We start from the raw sequence: 18,721 nt of genomic DNA on the forward strand, positions 1-18,721 counted from the left end.
TTTAACTTCCTTAAGATATATGGACAGCAGCGAAATCTGTTGAGTCAATGGTTGTGGAGTTTCTCTTACTACGGATTCATTTTTCACCTGAATGCACTCCTAGGAATTCTCTTTCTCTACCATGCCCCAGAAAGATGGTTATTGGGATAATCTCAGCATCCTGTTAAGATCACCAGCCTTGATATTCTACCTCTGTCGGAATTGGAGAGTGGAGCTATGAACTCCCAAACCTCCATTTAAGGAGGATGCTCAGCTCAGAACCTCCCCCTCATGCCTTATGGCTGCATTACTCTGAGGTGTCTCTGACATCCTCCCTTACCTTGGTTACTTTCCCCCCTTTCTTTTGGCTTCCTTTTCTGTGTTGTTTTCCTTCTGTAGATTGTAAGCTCCTCGAGGGCAGGAATTATCTTTGTTTTTTCTTATTTTTCTTATCTTATACTTTAGCCTGGTGCTTGGCACCTAGCAGGTGATTAGTAAACATCAGTTGGATGACTGGCTGACTTGTTTCTCCTGAGCAGAGGATGAAACAAAGATAGACGTTTGTGAGATGGCTGGATCCTCTGCGTGCATCCTTTGTGAGTGGGATATAGCAAATCCAACAAGCCCTTATGGGCATCTAACTTGGCTTGAGCCATAGAGATGCCATGTTCTTTTGGTCCTAACTAACTGGCCTCAAGGGATGTGGGGATGTGAGAAGAGAGCAAATGAATGAGTAAAGAAGTACAAGGCAAGAAGGCAAAATAGCATTCTCCCCTTCCCCCTAACAAAAATAAGACGCAAGAGCCTTTTGGGGAGCAATAAGAAAACTGTAATTTAAAAACTGCCTGCAAAAAGAAGGCACAGTGTGTCAGACAGCTTGCTAGGTTGATGCTAATTCTATGTAAATTAACTGCCAGCCCTAACTCTTTCATAGGCCTTGATGTGGCCCTTGGGAAAGATCCTGCTGGAAATCTCTCCCTATCAGTTAATAGGGGACCACAGACTCCTCCCTTGCATTCAGCTCTAGGTGCTATGGGGAAAAAGCTGATGTGAGGCTAAAAATACTAACAATAGAAATTTGATTTCTCTTTCTAGACAAAAAGCCTTGGCATCCACAGGAGGAAGGAGTGTTCAGGCAGCATGTGACTGGTTGGTATGAAATAAATAAATAGAGAGAAAATAGCATACAATTAGCCCAGCTCATGGGCTTGAATATGCATTAGCTTTCCATTAGAGCCCTGCTTGGAGGGGTGGGTGGGGAGGGTTGGGGGGGAGTTGATGGAAGCAAGTCTGGTAGCTAGTTCCTTTTATTTGTTTTTGAGTAAAACTACCTTTACTCGAGTAGATATTCGTCTCTCACTGGGGCAAAATCAGGCTGCCCTCTTGGAGCTTGAGGTCCTACAGAAGCCTGGCACCTTTTTCTTGGGGCTGGTAACTGAATTTACGAAGCATGTTCATGCCATGGAGGGCACGTTAGATGGGCGTTGCCAGTCTCGCCCTCTAGGGGTTCTAGGCTAGTACTTTTAGTCTTCAGATACATACCTTCGCAGGATACCTTCTAGCTCCCCTTAAGTTTGGTGGTCTCCTGGATGTAGAAACAACTGCAGGAGTTTAAGGAAGAGAAAGATTGGGCTGGAATTGTCCTCGTGGGTTGGAAAGGGGGTGGGCACAAATCAGAAAAGGTTTCCTGCAGCTATAAAATAAAGGAAGGGGAGGATGTAACATGATACACAGGAGGAGGGCGGTTGTTTAGGCATGTGTTGGGTGTGAAAAGAATGTTCCAACTTGCTTCTGCTAAGATAGACTAGAGGGGGTGGCAGGAGTGGGGGTGGGGATGGCAGCCGAGGCAAGGAAAAAGGGAGAAGAGAAAGAAACCTTTCTCTCATGGGATGTCGCCCAGACCAGTGACTAGTGGGCAGGTTGATGGCTCCTTTCAGTCCCCCGCTGTTATTCACACTGCCCTCTCTCTGTCCCCCTTTATTCTATTACAGGTTGTTCTCCCACGTCGGCGACCCCTTCCTGGATGACTCCCTGCCCCGGGAGTACGTGTTGTACCTGCGGCCCACTGGCCCCTTAGCTCAGAAACTCTCCGACTTTTGGCAGCAGTCCAAGCAGATCTGTGGGAAGAATAAAGCACATAACATCTTCCCCCACATCACCCTCTGCCAGTTCTTCATGGTGAGCTAGCTCTTCTCTGCCCCTTTGTCCTGTCCCCAGGAAGGGCCTGGCCCTCTTCTAGAGGCCCTTGTCTCCTTCCCAGAAAGCGACCCCGGGGGGGAGGGGACGCAGCCAGGAGTCCCTCGGGCACGTGTTGGAGACTGGGTGAGAGGCGGCCGGCTGGGACGGGGGCGCGTCATTCTCTCAGATCTGCCGGGGGCCTGGGGGGCTGTCCGAGGGCTGCCGGCCTCCTTGCCTGACTCTGCATTGCTGCTGTGGTCGCTGTAGCATGCCCAAAGACGACCAGACTGAGCCGTCGTCGTGGATTTGAGTTGTTGCCATAGTCGTGTATCCCCACTCCTCCCATAGCCAAGAGCAGACACTGGAGGTACTGGGGGTTTGTGGCCAGTGCCGCCAGCCGTTTGTTTAACAAGGCAGTGGTCAGAAAGTTCCTGAAGAGGTCTGACCTCGAGACTCCCGTCTTCAGCGTGTGCTTAGATCTGACTTTCTCTCTGGGGAGAGAAAACAGATGGTTAGTCCCCTTATGTGTACAGACGAAGCGGGGAAAAGTCAAGCTACCTCAGATAGAGGTCTTTAGAGGTTTTTGGCTTGTTTTCTTCAAGATTGGTATGCTTGTTGTTGTTCAGGTGAGAGTTTTTTTCTCTTTTCCTTTTCTCATTTACCTCTGAATAAATATATTCACCATTTTCCGTTAGTCATCCCAGGGCTTGTAAAAATCCTTTTTCAAATGTGCTCACAGCTTTCCGGCTACATTATCATTTTCCTCACGCTCAGTGAGGACACGGTGAGCTCACAGTTCCCCGGGCCCCGTGCTTCTGAAACACAAACGGGTAGGAAGAAGAGCAACTTTTGATCATCAGAAGACACAAAAGGAGCTGGAGGACGCAGCTTCTCTCCATCACTTTGTCTGCGCGGACTCACGAGCACTTTAGGCTAGCGGAATTCATCCATCGGCGGCCGTGGGCTCCGATTTGAAAGCTGGAGGAGACTTTAGAGACCATTTAGAAGTGGTTTTAGGGACGGTGTCAAACACGGCACTGGAACCCGGGCCCTACGACGCCCAAACACCGGCGCCTTCCTCTGCCTCGTGCTGCCTCTCCTGTCTGATAGTGACCCCGTCCTCCTACAGCCACACCGAGTCTTCCGCAGGTCACCCACACCCTTCTGCCTGTAGGATCTGTCCGAGCTTGTTTAACTTTGAGAGCCCAGCCAACATCCACTCACAATGGCATATTCCCTAATAGATGGGGATAATAAGAAATTTTATTTTTAATAATTCAAAACTGTATTTTTAAAAAACCATGTGTGTTTGGCTTTTTAATTCATCGTGCATGTGTGTCTCTCTCCTTCTAGATTTTTTTCTTTCTTTCCCTCTCTCTTCCCTTCTCCCTATATTTCTCCTTCCATCTCCACTTTCTCCCTCTCCCTCTTCTTTTTATTCTCTTCTTCCTTCCCCTTCTTTTTTCCTCTCTGTTTCTTTCTCCCTCTCCCTCTCCTTTTCTCTTCCTTGCCATTTCCCACTCTCTCTATCCCCTCCCCCACATTCTCTCTCTCTCAAACTCTGTCTCTTTCTGTGTGTTTTCTTCTTTTCCCCCCTTCTCTGTCTCTGTCTCTCTCTGTCTCTCTCTGTCTATCTCTGTCTCTCTCTCTCTGTCTCTCTCTCTCTCTCTCTCTCTCTCTCTCTCTCTCTCTGTCTCTGTCTCTCTCTCTCTCTCTCTCTCTCTCTCTCTCTCTCTCTCTCTCTCTCTCTCTCTCTCTCTCTCTCTCTCTCTCTCTCTCTTTCTCTCTCTCTCTGTCTCTCTCTCTCTCTCTCTCTCTTTCTCTGTCTCTCTCTCTCTCTCTCCCCCCTCCGTTCCTCCCTTCTTCTCTCTCCCTTTCTTCCCCACTCTCTCTCTCTTCCTCTCTCCTTCCCTCCCTCCTCTCTCCCTCCCTCTTCTTCCTCTCTCCTTCCCCACTCCCTATCTCTCCCCTCTGTCCCTTCCCTTCCTCTATCCCTCCCCCCTCCTTTTCTCCCTCCTTCTCTCTCTTTGTCCCCTTCCTTCTCGCCCTCCCTCTGCCCTCCCTGTCCCCCCTCCCTCTCCCCTCCCTTGCTCCCCCTTTCCTTTCCCCCTTCCCTCTGTCCTTCTCTCTCTGTCTCTGACTCATGTACCATCTCATTCCTGCTTCCTCCATGACAGCCCTGTATTCAGCTGCTAGGGAGTAGGAAGGAGGAGGCCCCAGGTCAGTTGTTGGCCCCCCGAGATGGCTGGTGGGTTCCCAGACCCTGAAGGGCTGCCCCCCCGCCCCGAGTCACTGTGTGCCCGTGACCAGAGTTTGTGCTCTCCTCTTGCCAGTGTGAGGACAGCAAGGTGGACGCCCTGGGGGAGGCCCTGCAGGCCACCGTCATGCGCTGGAAGTGCAAGTTCTCAGCCCCTCTGCCCCTGGAGCTCTACACCTCCTCCAACTTCATCGGGCTCTTTGTGAAGGAGGACAGCGCAGAGATTCTCAAGAAGTTTGCTGCTGACTTTGCTGCCGAGGCCGCGTCTAAAACGGGTGAGCCAGCTGCCCTCCGGCCTGGAGGTCCTGGAGAAGGTGGGAGCTGGGGGGCGAGGATGGGCGGACGCCCGGAGAGGGCAGCGACAAGGTCAGTGAAGGAATGAATGGGAACAGACTGCCGGGGCTGCACCTGGCCCTAAAAGCTCACCCTTCTGCTTGGGGGAGAGGGCACTTGGTCACCAGCCTCAGAGCAGCCGGCATGCCCGTCCAGAAGTGGCTAGAGGGGGAAAGGGTGTAGGTGTCTTTCCTCCTCCTCAATGAGATCAAGAACCCAGAGCCCGCTTCCAGGGCCTTGAGAGTAGAACAACATCACCCTTTCCCAATTCAGAATTCAAGAATCTTTCTTTCTCTCATTCTTCTTCCCATCCACATGTTCATCTGGGCCTGATAATAATAACCGTAAGATTTCAAGTTTGTATAAAAAAAGCTTTTATATACATCTTCTCATTTGATCCTTACCTTATAACGTCACTATGGGTTAGGTAGTCTACACATCAGTGCTCCCATTTTACAGATGAAGAGATTGAGGCTCCAATTGCGACTTTTCAGAGGACATAAGAATGTGTAAGTAAGTAGAGTACAGGGCTAGAGCTCAGACTTTGACTCGGAACCCTGTGGCTCTTCTTCCATTATGTCATGTGGTTCTTTGGGAGCCAGAGTACTGGGTCAGAATTTCTCATGGATCTCGTGGACAGTACGGTCACTTAGTATTTAAATAATACTAACATTCACTGAGCCATTTCCCTTTACTTGCTAAAATTCATTACATGAATCTGAGCCTCATGGGTCAGCCTTAAAATACAGCCCCATAAAGACTCCTCTCCTTTTATTCCAACTAGGGCTTTCAGATTAATCCAGTTGAGACTTCCCATTAAAAGAATTAGCTGAAAGGGGAGGTTGTTATGTTGTTTATTCTGGAGAAAAGAAGAAAAGGAGGTTACAAAGCTGGCTTCTGTGCAGCTACAGGTCCAACAGACTCACTTAGCTTAATGAGAAGTTTGGTCGGGATGGGGCATAAATAAAGAGCAGACAAAAGGAGAACATAATTCTGTGGCCAAAGACAGACACCGAGAGGAATGGGGGCAAAGACAGTCTCCCTTAAGGAAGCATCAATCAGTCAAGAAGAATTTATTGAGCATCTGTGTCTAGCTTTGGGGGGGGGGGTGGAAGAGGAGCTCAGAGGATAGAGTTCCAGACCTGGGGTCAGGAAGACGAGTTCAAATCCGGCCTCAGATACCGGGCAAGTCACTTAATCTGTTTGACTGTTTCCTCAAGGGGGATAATAATAGCATCTATTTACCCCCCCCCCCCAGGGTTATTGTGAGCATCCAGTGAGATAATAATTGTAAAGTACTTAGCACAGTGCCTGCTACATAGTTATCACTAAATAAATATTAGTTATCATTATTATTATTTGTTCTTTACCCCCAAAGAGCTTACAGTCTAGCTAGGAAGATTAAACTGGAACACATGAAGTCATTAAAGAACAATGAAATGCTAAAATGTGTGTACTGATTGAATTGAAGTCCAGAAACAGTTGGTGATTGTACAAAATTTGTTTTTACAAAATTTTAAATGTTATGAAATTTACAAAAATTTGGTTTACAGGAGACCATTTTTCACTGTTAATTTCAATGTTTTGTCAGCAATTACTAAAAAGAAAAAGAAAAGTAGTAAAGTATAAATAAAAGTAAGAAATAGTAAAAACAAAATAGTAAAGATACATGAAAAAAAGAATAATGGGGGAAGGAGCTGGGGTATAAATGAGGCTTTTAATAGTGGCCAGGGTTTTGATAGGTAAAAGGGATGAGGGAGATGTTTTGGGGGATTGGAGAGTGAATGGATGGAAAATAGCATTTATAAAATTCTGAGACAAGAATGAGGTTGAACTGGATTAGGTAAGATATTGACAGACTGAATTAAAGAGTGTTTTTTGAGCAATCAAATCATCATAACTCCATGGATGTCAGAGTTGAAAGGGACTTTAGGGATTATCTAATTCAGTCTCTTCATCTTATAGATGAAAAAACTGAAGCTCCCAGAGACAGGGGGAAGCCCAAGGCCACATAGTTCTTTTAGATTTCCATATCTGAGAAGCCCAGTGCCCTGAATTGTTCTTTCCAAAGTTACTTGCTATCAATCTAAAGGCCGATTCTCCTTTTTCACCATTCTTGACCTACCTTAAACACTTTACACTGAACCTCCTTTTACTATATATCCCTCTCCCTGGTCTGGATTTTCAGGATACCGTTGTCTTTGGTCCCCTCTCAGAGCTCTTCTCAGACTTCTTTGCTGGGTTTTCATTCTTGCCATCCTCTCTAACGTCTTAATTGTGGGTGCTCTCAAGGTTCTATATTGTATACTTTCTATACCAGACCCTCTTCTTCCTGTATGTACTATCTCATTTGCTGATCTCATCAGTTCCCATGAATTTAGCTGTCTTCTCTATAGGTGATTTCTCAGATGGTGGCCCTGTAAACAGAGTGCCAGACCTGGAATCGGGAAAACCTGAGTTCAAATCCGGCCCCAGACACTTAGTAGCTGTGTGATCCTAGGAAGATCATTTAACTCTGTTGCCTCAGCTTCCTCATCTGTCAAATGAGCTGGAGAAGGAAATGGCACACCACTCCAGTGTCTTTGTCAAGAAAACCTCAAATGGGGTCACAGGGAGTGGGACATGATTGAAAAACAACTAAATAACAACAATAAATCCTATTCTTACTTCTACGTTCCCATCTTCCACATTTCAAACTAGTTGGTCCATGAGTATCTTCAAATCAACACGAGCTTTCCCTCTTCCCAGCAATCTGTTACTTTTGGGTTACTTCTGTGCTTTTAGTCATTCAGTTTTACAGTAGGGGTTCACTGTCTTCCTCTACCCATATTCAACCTGTTGTCTTCTCAGAGTCTGTTGTTTTACCTTCTCAGAATATGGCACAGCTTCTGCCCTATTTCAGGCACTTGTTGCCTGAAGCTTCTATTTTCTGGGCCTCAGTTTGTTATATGTTGATAATGGAGTTAAAGATCCTACGCGAGGAGTTTTTTTAAGGAGGAATCAGTAGAAAAAGATAACTATTTAATGAAACTTCTAGTTAATCTCTCTGCAGAAGCCTTCAAGTGAGTGTTCTTGAATCAAGACTGTCTTCTCCAAAGGTACTTTTCACTTAGCCACCAAGATTTTCTAAAACATAGATCCGATTATGTCACCCTCCTATTCCGTAAACTTCACTTGCCTGTGTTTCCTATGGAACAAAATCTGAAGTCCTCTAGTCTTTTGCTTTCTTCGTAACAGAACCCTTGCAGACTTCTCTTCACACGCCTTCACACACTTTCTGATCCAACGACAGCAGTCTAATTGCTCTTCCTTGAACATGATACTGTCTGTGGTCACGTTTTTCAGCACTTTGGGTTCGGCTGCCTTCTCAGATTTCCTCCCATTCCAGAAAAGCAGTTTCCCCATTAAAAAGAGTTTCTGGAAGACTGGCCTTCCAAACAGCCTTCACATATATGAGAAGTAGCTTAGGAAGCAAACTGTTTCCTGTTCCTTTGATGGTACCTCCGAGAACTGGTTTTTCCTCATTGAACTCTATCTGCTGTCAGAATCTATTAGAGTGCTACATCTGAGGTTAGGCAGAGGCTCATGGTCAGGAACCAGGGAGTGAGTGAGGTGGCCGCCGAGCCCAGAGCCTCCCTGCTGGGCAGAGCCGGGCTCAGCCACAGCGGCAGTGGTGCTCCTTGTTGTTGGACCTCAGTTCTAGAAGAAGACCGGGACATCAGGCAGGCGATGCTGTGCCCTGCATGTAAGGGAGGCCGGCCTCTCTTTCTCCTCCAGAGCCGTCTAGATCCAGTAGCAAGACCGAGCTAGGACACCAGAGATGGCCTGTGAAGGGGCAGACCTTGGACTTTTGAGCTAAGACTTTCCAGGGTCTTACTTTGACTGAGGGAATTACAGCGATTAGTGGTGGGTACAAAATGAGACACAGATTGGCCTCTTTTACCTCATCAGAAAAATGATAACCATCAGTTTGGCAGGGGAAAATCCTCAAGATTTCTGGCCCAAACAGAAACAATGGCTATTTACATTCATTCTGAGCCCTCAGGACTCAAACAGTGACCAAGTGAGAATAGAGCCTGGCCCAGAGGATGCTTAAGGGAGCCTTCTATTACTCTCCTACTTGGAGAGACCTGGGTTTTTTGCCACTTAGTGCCCCCTCGTGGCGACAGAATAGGGTGGTTCTAGTGAAATTGGCTTCATTCTATAAAACCTGTACTTTAAGAGTCACCGACAGTTTAAGCATCCTTTGTAATATGAACCATAGAAAGTCAGCGCCCTTGTGTTTGCGTTATATTTTTGCCTGACTGTTCCTGAGTCTCATGAAAGGACCAGATTTCTCCCGTCAGACCCAAAACACTCGTAAGCCAGTCCAGGACTTCCTTAGCCTAGGGCATAAGCCTCTGCTCACTCTCACTTTGGACAGCGATGTGTACTTCTGTCCAAATAAAACTGTAGGGATTTGAAGCTAGATCTATAGCATTATAGCAGCTGGAAGGAACCTTGGAGATCATCTAATCCTCTTTTTATTGATGGATAAATCGAGACCCCAGAAAGGGGAAGTGACTTCCCTACTGGCAGCCATACAACTAGTTAGCATAGAGGTTGGTAGTATAAGTATTATCCCTATTTTATGGATCTGGAAACTCAAGTCAGAGAAGTTAAATCTCTTATCAGGAAGTCACACTGGTGATAAGGTAGAGTCAAGATTCAAACACAGGTCTTCAAATAAATCTAGTGCATTTTTCCATTACATGATTCTGTTACTTTTTTTTTTTTTTTCATTTTAAATGAATAGTAAATTACTTCCCCATTTGCATGGCTTTTTTCTTTTTGGTACAAAAAATTTCAGATAATGTTAATCACAAAGAGCTCTTGGGCATTGATTGCAACGATATCACGGACCTTGAAAGCATTTGACCCAATTCTCTCTTTTCTCACTGGCCCAGACATAGACTCTATTGGCTAGGGCTACTGGTTAAACCAGGATTTTCCTTCAAACTTGCTGGGCAGTCTTGAGGGTTGAAGCATTTTCCCTTTTCTAAACCTCAATTTCCTATGTAAATAATGGAATTAAAAAAGATCCATTGCTAGTATATTTTTTAAGAGGAATCAGTAGAAAAAAGTAACTATTTAGCTAATCCACACCTCCCTGAAAATGCTAAATATAATGTTCTCATCATCTGTGATAAGGCTAGCTGGGTGTTAACTTTAACCAATTTTTTTCATATCTCATTACCTAATCTTATTGATTCTGCCTCCCTGGTTTATCTTACATCTGTTGCTTTATGCCACTTTTCTCTCTCATCTAATGTATCCTTCACACTAACACCAGAATAATATTATGCATAAATCAAGTCATTTCATTCCTCTGCTCAGAATTTTTCAGTGGTTAGACTGGAATTCAAGCCCCTCCACAATCTGGTACCGCCTTGTTTCTCTTCAGTCTCTGGACCATGTTCTTTGACCCTGAATTTTCTTGTCTGAATCCTTTTGCCCTTGTCCTATGCGTAGAATATATTCTGCATATCAGTATATTTCTCCCTAATGAACTGCTCCCTACCTTTAAAACGCAGCTTAAATGCCACTTCCTTCTTGTCCTTGTGAATAATGACATTGTTCCCTGGGCCCTCACGTAGCATTGTTTTGTGCTTCTGTAATATAGTAAGCAAGTGCTAGCTTGTAGTGAATCTGTTTGATTGTGTCACCTCCCCCACCAGACTGAGCTGCACGAGGCCTCGGAGAGCATCCTCTCTACAGTTTGTGTTTTTCCCTATTGTGTTGGGATGTTGCAGTGCTGTGCACACAGTAAGCCCATAATAAATATGGGCACAAGCCATGGACTTTAATTGATTTTCAGGAACAGGGAGTTGGTACTGGATTCATTTACTCTTCTCTCTTCCTCCTGCTGCTGCTTAGGATGGGAGAAGGTGCCTTGGTGACTGGCTTGGGAGCTGTAGGCTTGATTTTTGGAAGGAACAAGTCTAACGGGTCTCTTGCTGTGCTGCGTCTTTCAGTTCCTAAGACTCTTTTGTCATCCACTTTGCAGACTCCTCCCTGTCTTTCTTTTTCCAGAGGTACATGTGGAACCCCATAAGAAGCAACTTCATGTGACTCTGGCTTACCACTTCCAAGCCAGCCACCTGCCCACCCTGGAGAAACTGGCCCAGAATATTGATGTCAAACTGGGCTGTGACTGGGTTGCTACTATATTCTCTCGAGACATCCGATTTGCTAACCATGAGGTAATCTATCCCTCACCTACCCCTACCAGACCTGCCCTATCAGTGTAGCCACCTGCCAACATGGATTAAGCACCTGCCGTGTTTACGGTCCCATGCTGGTCCTAGAGAAGGGTACCAAAGAAATGCAACATAGACTAACAGAAAAATGTGGATTCCAGTCCCTAACACACATGGACATATGAATGTGACATATACTTAAAAGTATAATGGGCCCTGGACAAAGTAGCAACAGGTAGATTCCCACTCTTGCTTGTGGCTTGAGAGCCTTTCTGATCCTTGTGGTCTTTGTTCAATTCAGTTAAACCCTCATTATGTGCTAGGTTTGAGAATGCAAAAACAAGAAACTAAACAGACAAGGAACTCCCCTTCTAATGGAGCTGTTTCTTCTGCTAAAATGTTAACATAGCCCAAGTCTCACCAACAGATTGGTTGGCGAGTCATTTCAACTTTCTAGGGGCCAGATTCTTTAGCTGTAAAAATGGAGATGATAATATTTGGATGGAATATATAGCTCATGTTTGGGAATTTAATAATAATAATTAATTAATAGGTAATAAATGGAAAAAATGATTTTAAACATTGGAAAGAATTATTTCAAATAAAAATTCAAAAGGCTTTTTCCAGAATCTTTTAGCAGCAAAAAGGCACACAAATAAAACATGACATCAGAACATTGACCAGATATTTGTGAAACACTTCTTATGTCTAAGGTGCCAAGTGTGGGGTGAAAAGAATAGAGAGAAACATAAAGAGAAAAAAAGACCTTGCCTTTAAGGAGACTTCTGTCTGGGAGAGAAGAGGATAATAACAGTACATTTGTTTCGCATGTTATTAAAAGGTGCTTTACCCACATTATGTTCTTTGAGGCTTACAGCAATATTTCAAGCTAGGTGGTTACAAGTATTTTCATAATCCCTTTGAGGAATATGGGGAAATGGGCCCTTTGTGTCTGGCCCAAGGTCAAAGGCAGAGTTTGTACTGCCTGGTGAGGATGCTGCTGTCTCTTTCTGCATCATCCTAGGAGCTTCTGGAAGCACTAGGTCTGGGCTTAACCTTACCTAGAAGAGAAATTGTTCCAGAAATTACCTGAAATAGGAAGGAAAAGAGCTGTGGTTAGTTAGAAAGATACACCTTGTTCTTAGATATGAGAAGAATTGTCTGAAAAGTTAGGCTAACTCTGGAATGGCCTCCTTTTATTAGAAGAGTGGGGAAGAAAGGTGGCCGTGGAATTTTACCAGGAATGTCTTCTAATCAACACTGCCCTCCATTTAACACAAAGGGTAATTGCTTTTCTGCCTGACCCACATTCTTGCTCAATTGGCACAGAGGAAAAAGATTGAGAGAGGGAGAAAGAGAGAGACTGCAAACACCCACATGAATTATCGTCTAAAAATAACTTGTCCCTTTTTGTCTTGAATGTGTAAAAGCTCATTTGTTACTGTTCTTTTCAATAGTGCTTTCCATAGATCCTCAGATAGAATTTCCACTTTAAAGTCCATTTCCCTTAAGAGAATCTTCCTATATTTGTGTAGGACCCTCTTATCCCTTGGGCCTCATTGACTGTCTGTCTCTCTGTCTCTCTGTCTCTGTGTCTCTGCGTCTCTCTCTGTCTCTGTCTCTCTCTGTCTCTCTCTCTGTCTGTCTGTCTCTCTCCCTCTCTCTCTCTATGTGTGTGTGTGTCTCTGTCTCTTCTCAATCTCTCTGTCTCTCTCCTTACCCCTCTTCCCTCCCCTTTTCCCTTCCTCCCTCCCTTTCTCTCTAAATCTGTCTTTATCCGTCTCTCTCTCTCTCTCTCTTTTTTAATAATTGTGACAATGAGACAACCAGAGAAAGAAACTGACTCATTTAAGATAGTAAACCCCAATTCAACCTAAAACTATTTATTAAAAAAGCATCAACTATACGGAAGTTACTGAGCAAAGTGCCATGGATACAAATGCATAGATAGATAGATAGATAGATAGATAGATAGATAGATATAGATATAGATATACATACACATACCCACATACATACCCACATACATACACACACACACACACACACACACACACACACACACATATATATATGCATGTATGTATGTATATACCCCCTGTCCTCAATGAGCTTACATGGGAGAAAGGAGGGCAGACATCCAAGATATTTAGAGGAGGTAGAAGGTGATAACAGTCAGAAGAATAAGGAAAGGAAAGGTTTCTTATAGGGAGTGAATGAAGGTAGTCACTTAACTTTTTAATGATGATGATGATGATAAAAAAAATTTGGGGTTTACAAAGCACTTTTAATATATTATCTCATTTGGTAATCACATCAACCTTGTGAGGTGGGTGTTACTATCAGTTTTGAGATGAAGTTGAGACTGAAGGTTGGGGCATTTAAGTCATTTAGCTGTTTGTATTTAGGTTCACTAGGTTCGGATGTAGGTTCACCCTTTTGGGCAGGACTTTTCACTCTATTCATACATCTAGGCTACAGCGGCTTTGGCTTTCTCTCTATAGCAGTTGACCACATAAGGTGTGGACTGGGCAGCCAGATGGTGAGGCAGATAGAGCACCAGCCAAAGTCAGGAAGACCTGAGTTCAAATCCAGTCTCAGACACTTAACCCTTAAATGACTTAAGTCACTTAACCCCAATTGCCTGCTCCCTTCCTCCCAATGATCTGGTTTATCTCAGTAGCTCTGCACAGAACTATAACTGTCCTCAAAAAAGAGATGTCTGACATTTAACAAACTTTAACTTGGGCAAAGTTTAATCTGCTGGGGAAGCGTACGAGTCAGTGAGGATTCCAGGCACTCTCAAGCAGAATTCTTACAATTGACATATTAGTGGGAAAGATATGTAAGAATAAAACAACATGACTTAAATTGCTTGCTTCCGTGATCTGCACTGTGGCACCATAAATAGGTCGTAGGTCTAGGAGCGGGCCTGACTTCAGGCCTGGCCTCAGTTTAATTCAATAAACATTTATTAATTGCTTATTATATGCCAGGCACTGTGTTAAGTCCTGGGGATACAAAAAGAAGCAGGAGATAGTCCCCATCCTCTAGAGCTTACAATCCAGGGGGGTAGAGAGAATAGCATGCAAACAGGTATATATAAAGCAAGCTCTACACAAGATAGATCAGAAGTAACCGAGGGTGTGGAAGGTGGGGATTTAGTTAGGGCAATCGGAGGAGGGTGGGCATTCCAGGCTTGAAGAACAGCCAGAGAAAATGCCAAGAGTGAAGAGGCTGAATGTCTTGTTTATGGAACAGCCGGGCCCGTGTCAGATTGTAAGAAGAGAAATGAGAGAAGGAAAAGTGGAGACATTTGCTGTGAAAGGCATTTTCTTTTCTTTATTTTTATAATAGCTTTTTATTTTTCCAAATACATGCAAAGACAGTTTTCAACATTCACCTTTGTAAAACCTTGTGTTCCAAATTTTTCTCCTTCCTTCCCCATCTCGTCTCTCCCTTAGATAGCAAGTAATCCCATATAGGGGATCATAAGAACAATCCCATATTGTTGTTAAAATATATAATGATCTCCTGGTTCTGCTCGTTTCACTCAGCATCAGTTGATGTAAGTCTCTCCAAGCCTCTCTGTATTCATCCTGCTGGTCATTTCTTACACAACAATAATATTCCATTACATTCACATACCACAATTTATCCAATCATCTCCAATTGATGGGCAATGGGAGGCATTTTTCAAGGAGCTTAGCTATGAAGGGCAAAAGAGATATAGGATGACTATAGGAATGGAGGAATGAAATGAGGAAATTTTTTACAAGATAGACAAGGGAACGTTTATAGTCAATAGGAAATGAGCCAGTAGAGAGGGAACGATTGAAAATAAGTGAGGATGGGGATGACATAAGTGGTATTCTGTTGGAGGAGATAGGATAGAATGAAATTGTTTGAACAAATAGAGGGGTTAGCCTTGAAAAGCTCACTTTATCATATGAAACACTTATTAGCTGTGTGATCTGGGGCAAGTCACTTCAATTCCATCTGTCTCATTTTCTTCATCTATAAAATGAGAATAACCAAGGCTTACTATATGTAATAATAGTGTGAGAATAAAATGAGATTTTTGTAAAGCCCTTGCAAACTTTAAAGTTCCATATAAATGCTGCTGCTGCTGCTGATTTTCCCATCCTTAAGTTCACTTTTCTGTGTAACCTTTGGTAATTGTGAATCTTAGGTAATAATCCAATCACTACCCCTTCACTTCACTTCAGTATCTGAAGCTTATCTCTACCTTTTTCTGCTCCTCAGTTTTCTTATCTCCAGAACATGGTTTCTTGCTCTTGTTTCTTGTTTCATGAAACAAGTGTAGATCCTTCAATTTAAGTTGCTCTCCCTGTAGAAACTCTTTGTACCAGGGTAGGCCAGTGTATCACCTGATTCATTATCTTGGAGAGTTGCCTGGGAATACCAAGGTGAAATGACCTGCCTGCCATAGAAACACAGCTCGTATGAGTTAGAGGCAGGATGTAAACCCAGATTTTCTCTGGCTCTAAGGCCAGCTTTCCCAATGACTATACCGTGCTATCTCCCCAAGGTGAGAAGTATAAGGGTCTGGAGCCATCATGAACCCTCCTATTCAGGGTCCTTGACAAAGAGCATTCAGTCTCTGTCCCTCCCCTGTCTAGGTTGATGGGGAGCGCACTACCTCCACAAGGTAGTCCACTATTTTTTTTAAATAATTCTAATTGTGAAAAAACTCTTCCTTAGAATGTACTTATGACATTGACTTCTTTAGAAACTAGGTACATGAGGAAAAAAAAAAAAAAGGGTGTTTTTAACAGAGGCCATGCTCAGGTTAAGTACAAGATGGTGTAGTATAGGGGAAAAGAACTGGAAAGGACCAGTGCTTAAATTCCAGGTCACTATGCGACCGTAGGCAAGTATGTGAGCCTCAGTTTTCCTCTTGTAAAATGAGGGGGGGATTTAGATGGTTTCTTGGGTCCTTCTCAGCTACAGCATTCTTTTAATGCCAGGGAGGAATCTAGCCTGGGCTTGTTTCCTCCTGACGCAGGGCCTTCTCCCTCCACCCTGTTTCAGGGAAAGGAATGTTCTTTTTTGGTGGATTCATCACACATACATCCCTATGATTAAGAGGAATGGCTTATGATGTTGTTCTTAATCAGTATCACAAATGTGTAGAATCAGGCACTTGGCTGAGGGGAGGTGGTGGTGCATCTGGGAAGGAATTCAGGCTTGGGAGTCAGGGAGAGGAAATAACTCTAGGAGAAGGGAATGCATGGGCCCTAAAAAAATAAAATGAAAAAGAACTAATCAATAAATATCGCCTTGAAAGGTTAATTATTGGTCCATGCCTCCAGCACTTTTGCTGTATAAATATAAAACTTTATGAATGTCATTTCGTTGCATCCTCTATGTTTAGAGGGTTAGACTAAGATGCTTTCTAGCTCTAATAGTAAGGACCATAGATGAAGAATTGGCTTTGACGTCAAAAAGATTCATCTTTCTGAGTTCAAATCTAGCCTCGGACACTTCCTAGCTGTGTCACCTTGAGCCAGTCACTTAATCCCTCAGTTTCCTTATCTGTAAGATGGCCTAGAAAAGGCATGGCAAAAGCCATTCCAGTATTTTTGCCAAGAAAACCCCAAATGGGGTCACAAAGGGTCAGAAATAATTGACATCACCAAATAACAACAAAGCTCTAATATTTGTCCCATGGATTTTAGTACCCTCTCTGTTGAAAGACATAGACCTTCCCCCAGACTGTCTCCATCTAGCCCATTTGAGCTCTCCAGAGAATGATGGTTTTCTCTAGAGGGAAAAAATTCACATTGGAGCCTATACTAGCAGATTGGGCAGTAGGTAACTGGGTCTAAATCTGTTTGTAAGGCACAGTTTCCTAAAATGATGGTAGTGTATTTAGATGCTAATTCAAAAGTGAAATGTCAGCGCTCATGGGTGAAATCAATCATTCAACCAGCATTTACTTTGTACCAGGCACCATGTTAGCCTCTGGACATATTTAAAAAAAAAAAAGAAAGAAAGAAAAAAAGATAAGAAACAATTGCTATTAAGGCAATTCTAGGGAAATAATCTGGACCAGTCACTATCCAGCATAAACCCATTTCCCAAAGACATGGATTTTTTTTGTCAGATCAATCACTTGATAAGTATTAATCACCTAATGTATGATGGGAAAATAGAAAAAATAAAATAATCTCTATTCACAAGTAATTAATGTTTTACAGGAGAGACCACAAGGATGTAATACATATATAGAGAGAAAGAAATTTAAGAATATGAGCATAAAGTAGTTAAGTACTAGGTAATTTGAGCAGCAGGATCAGAAAAAGGGGTGAGGAGAGGAGATCTGAGCTGCATACTGAAGTAAGAGAGGCACTTACGAGGAGGAGGCAATGATTTTAACAACTGTATCTCCAAAGAAATAAAGAAATCAAGCTATAGGCAGGAAACACTTTTAAAGTTAATGTGATCATTCACATTTTCTCTATTGTTTTCTTGAGTCCAGATAAAGTTATCAAAAATGTGGAGGCCCTTCATGACTTGGACCAGATTAAAATATAATTAAGATATACAGATACATATATGGTTTTGGTTAACCAAAGATTTTTAACTGAACAAATTTATTTTCTTATAATTTAATCTTGACTATCATAACAGTAATGTGACAAAATAAAATTAGGAAAGTTGAAAAATGTAATTGGGGAAAATTAATTTTAAAAATACAATATAGATAATATATTAATATCTTTTTCTGAGTGAATATGATCCCACAAAGATACTTATGTATGGGTTTAGTGAGCCCATTTCTGTTAGAACTTGACACCACTGGCCTAAAAAGTCACAAATATATATATATATATATATATATATATGTATATATATATATATATATATATATATATATACACTTCATATTTTAATTTAATATGCATTATTAACATTTTCTTTATCATTCTCTTAAGTCTATACAGTTAACAAAAAATTAAATCAAGCCCCATCTTATAGCATTTGCCAACTTTCAAGGTGTAAATTCTCATGTTTGGAAATCAACTCTCTGACTCAGGGTACACTGCTGGATAGAAGTGAGGAGGGAGTAACTTTTACTCAAAAACAGAAGAGATGAAATTTCCTCATGTTAGGAACAGAGAGAATGACAGTTGGATTAACAAAGCCGGAAAGATAAAGTGGGGACATGGTTGTAAAAGATTTTAAAAGCTAAATATAGGAATTTATATTCTACATTCAAAAGGAAGCCATAATATATCAACTTGAAATTTGAGGATCTTCTGTGATTCTTTCCAGTGAAATAGAGTAAATAGAGTGCAATCCTTGGAATCAGCAAGACTTATCTTCCTGAATTCAAATCTGGCCTCAGATACTTACTATAATGTTCGGGCTAGCTCCCTGGAGGGCCTCAGGATCAGTCAGAGTCAGGATCAGTCAGAGTCAGGATCAGTCAAAGTCCTTGGTCTTTAGGGGGAGAAGTGAAGGAGGCACGAGACTTGCCAAAGATATATGCTGGATTCTGGAGTCCTGAGTCTCCAGCCTCTCTCCTCCTCATCCTGTTGCTAAGTAACCCTGACCTCTCTCCCCCAGCCCGCCAATCTTTGCCTACAATTATCTCACCACCACACATTCAGCAAGTGCCAATCATGAGGAGAGCCATCACATCACCATCTCATCTAAGTATATGCTTATGGAGCCATTATCTCACATTGAATATGTAATTAGCCTT

At 42.9% G+C, this 18,721-nt stretch overlaps 1 protein-coding gene across 3 annotated transcripts in view; it reads left to right on the forward strand.

Moving 5' to 3' along the window:
• The window catches only part of UBASH3B (ubiquitin associated and SH3 domain containing B), a 158,739-nt gene that overhangs the window by 113,949 nt on the left and 26,069 nt on the right, over nt 1-18,721 (forward strand). For 2 of the 3 annotated variants that reach the window (XM_074302691.1, XM_074302690.1), the window contains exons 2-5: nt 1,075-1,132; nt 1,971-2,157; nt 4,491-4,689; nt 10,820-10,989. In XM_074302691.1, coding sequence (XP_074158792.1) covers nt 1,075-1,132; nt 1,971-2,157; nt 4,491-4,689; nt 10,820-10,989 — 614 coding nt within the window. The remainder of the gene's footprint in view (nt 1-1,074; nt 1,133-1,970; nt 2,158-4,490; nt 4,690-10,819; nt 10,990-18,721) is intronic. The other variant, XM_074302689.1, reaches the window with a different exon arrangement.

Source organism: Sminthopsis crassicaudata, chromosome 3, assembly GCF_048593235.1.
Source record: "Sminthopsis crassicaudata isolate SCR6 chromosome 3, ASM4859323v1, whole genome shotgun sequence".
NCBI lineage: Eukaryota > Metazoa > Chordata > Mammalia > Dasyuromorphia > Dasyuridae > Sminthopsis > Sminthopsis crassicaudata.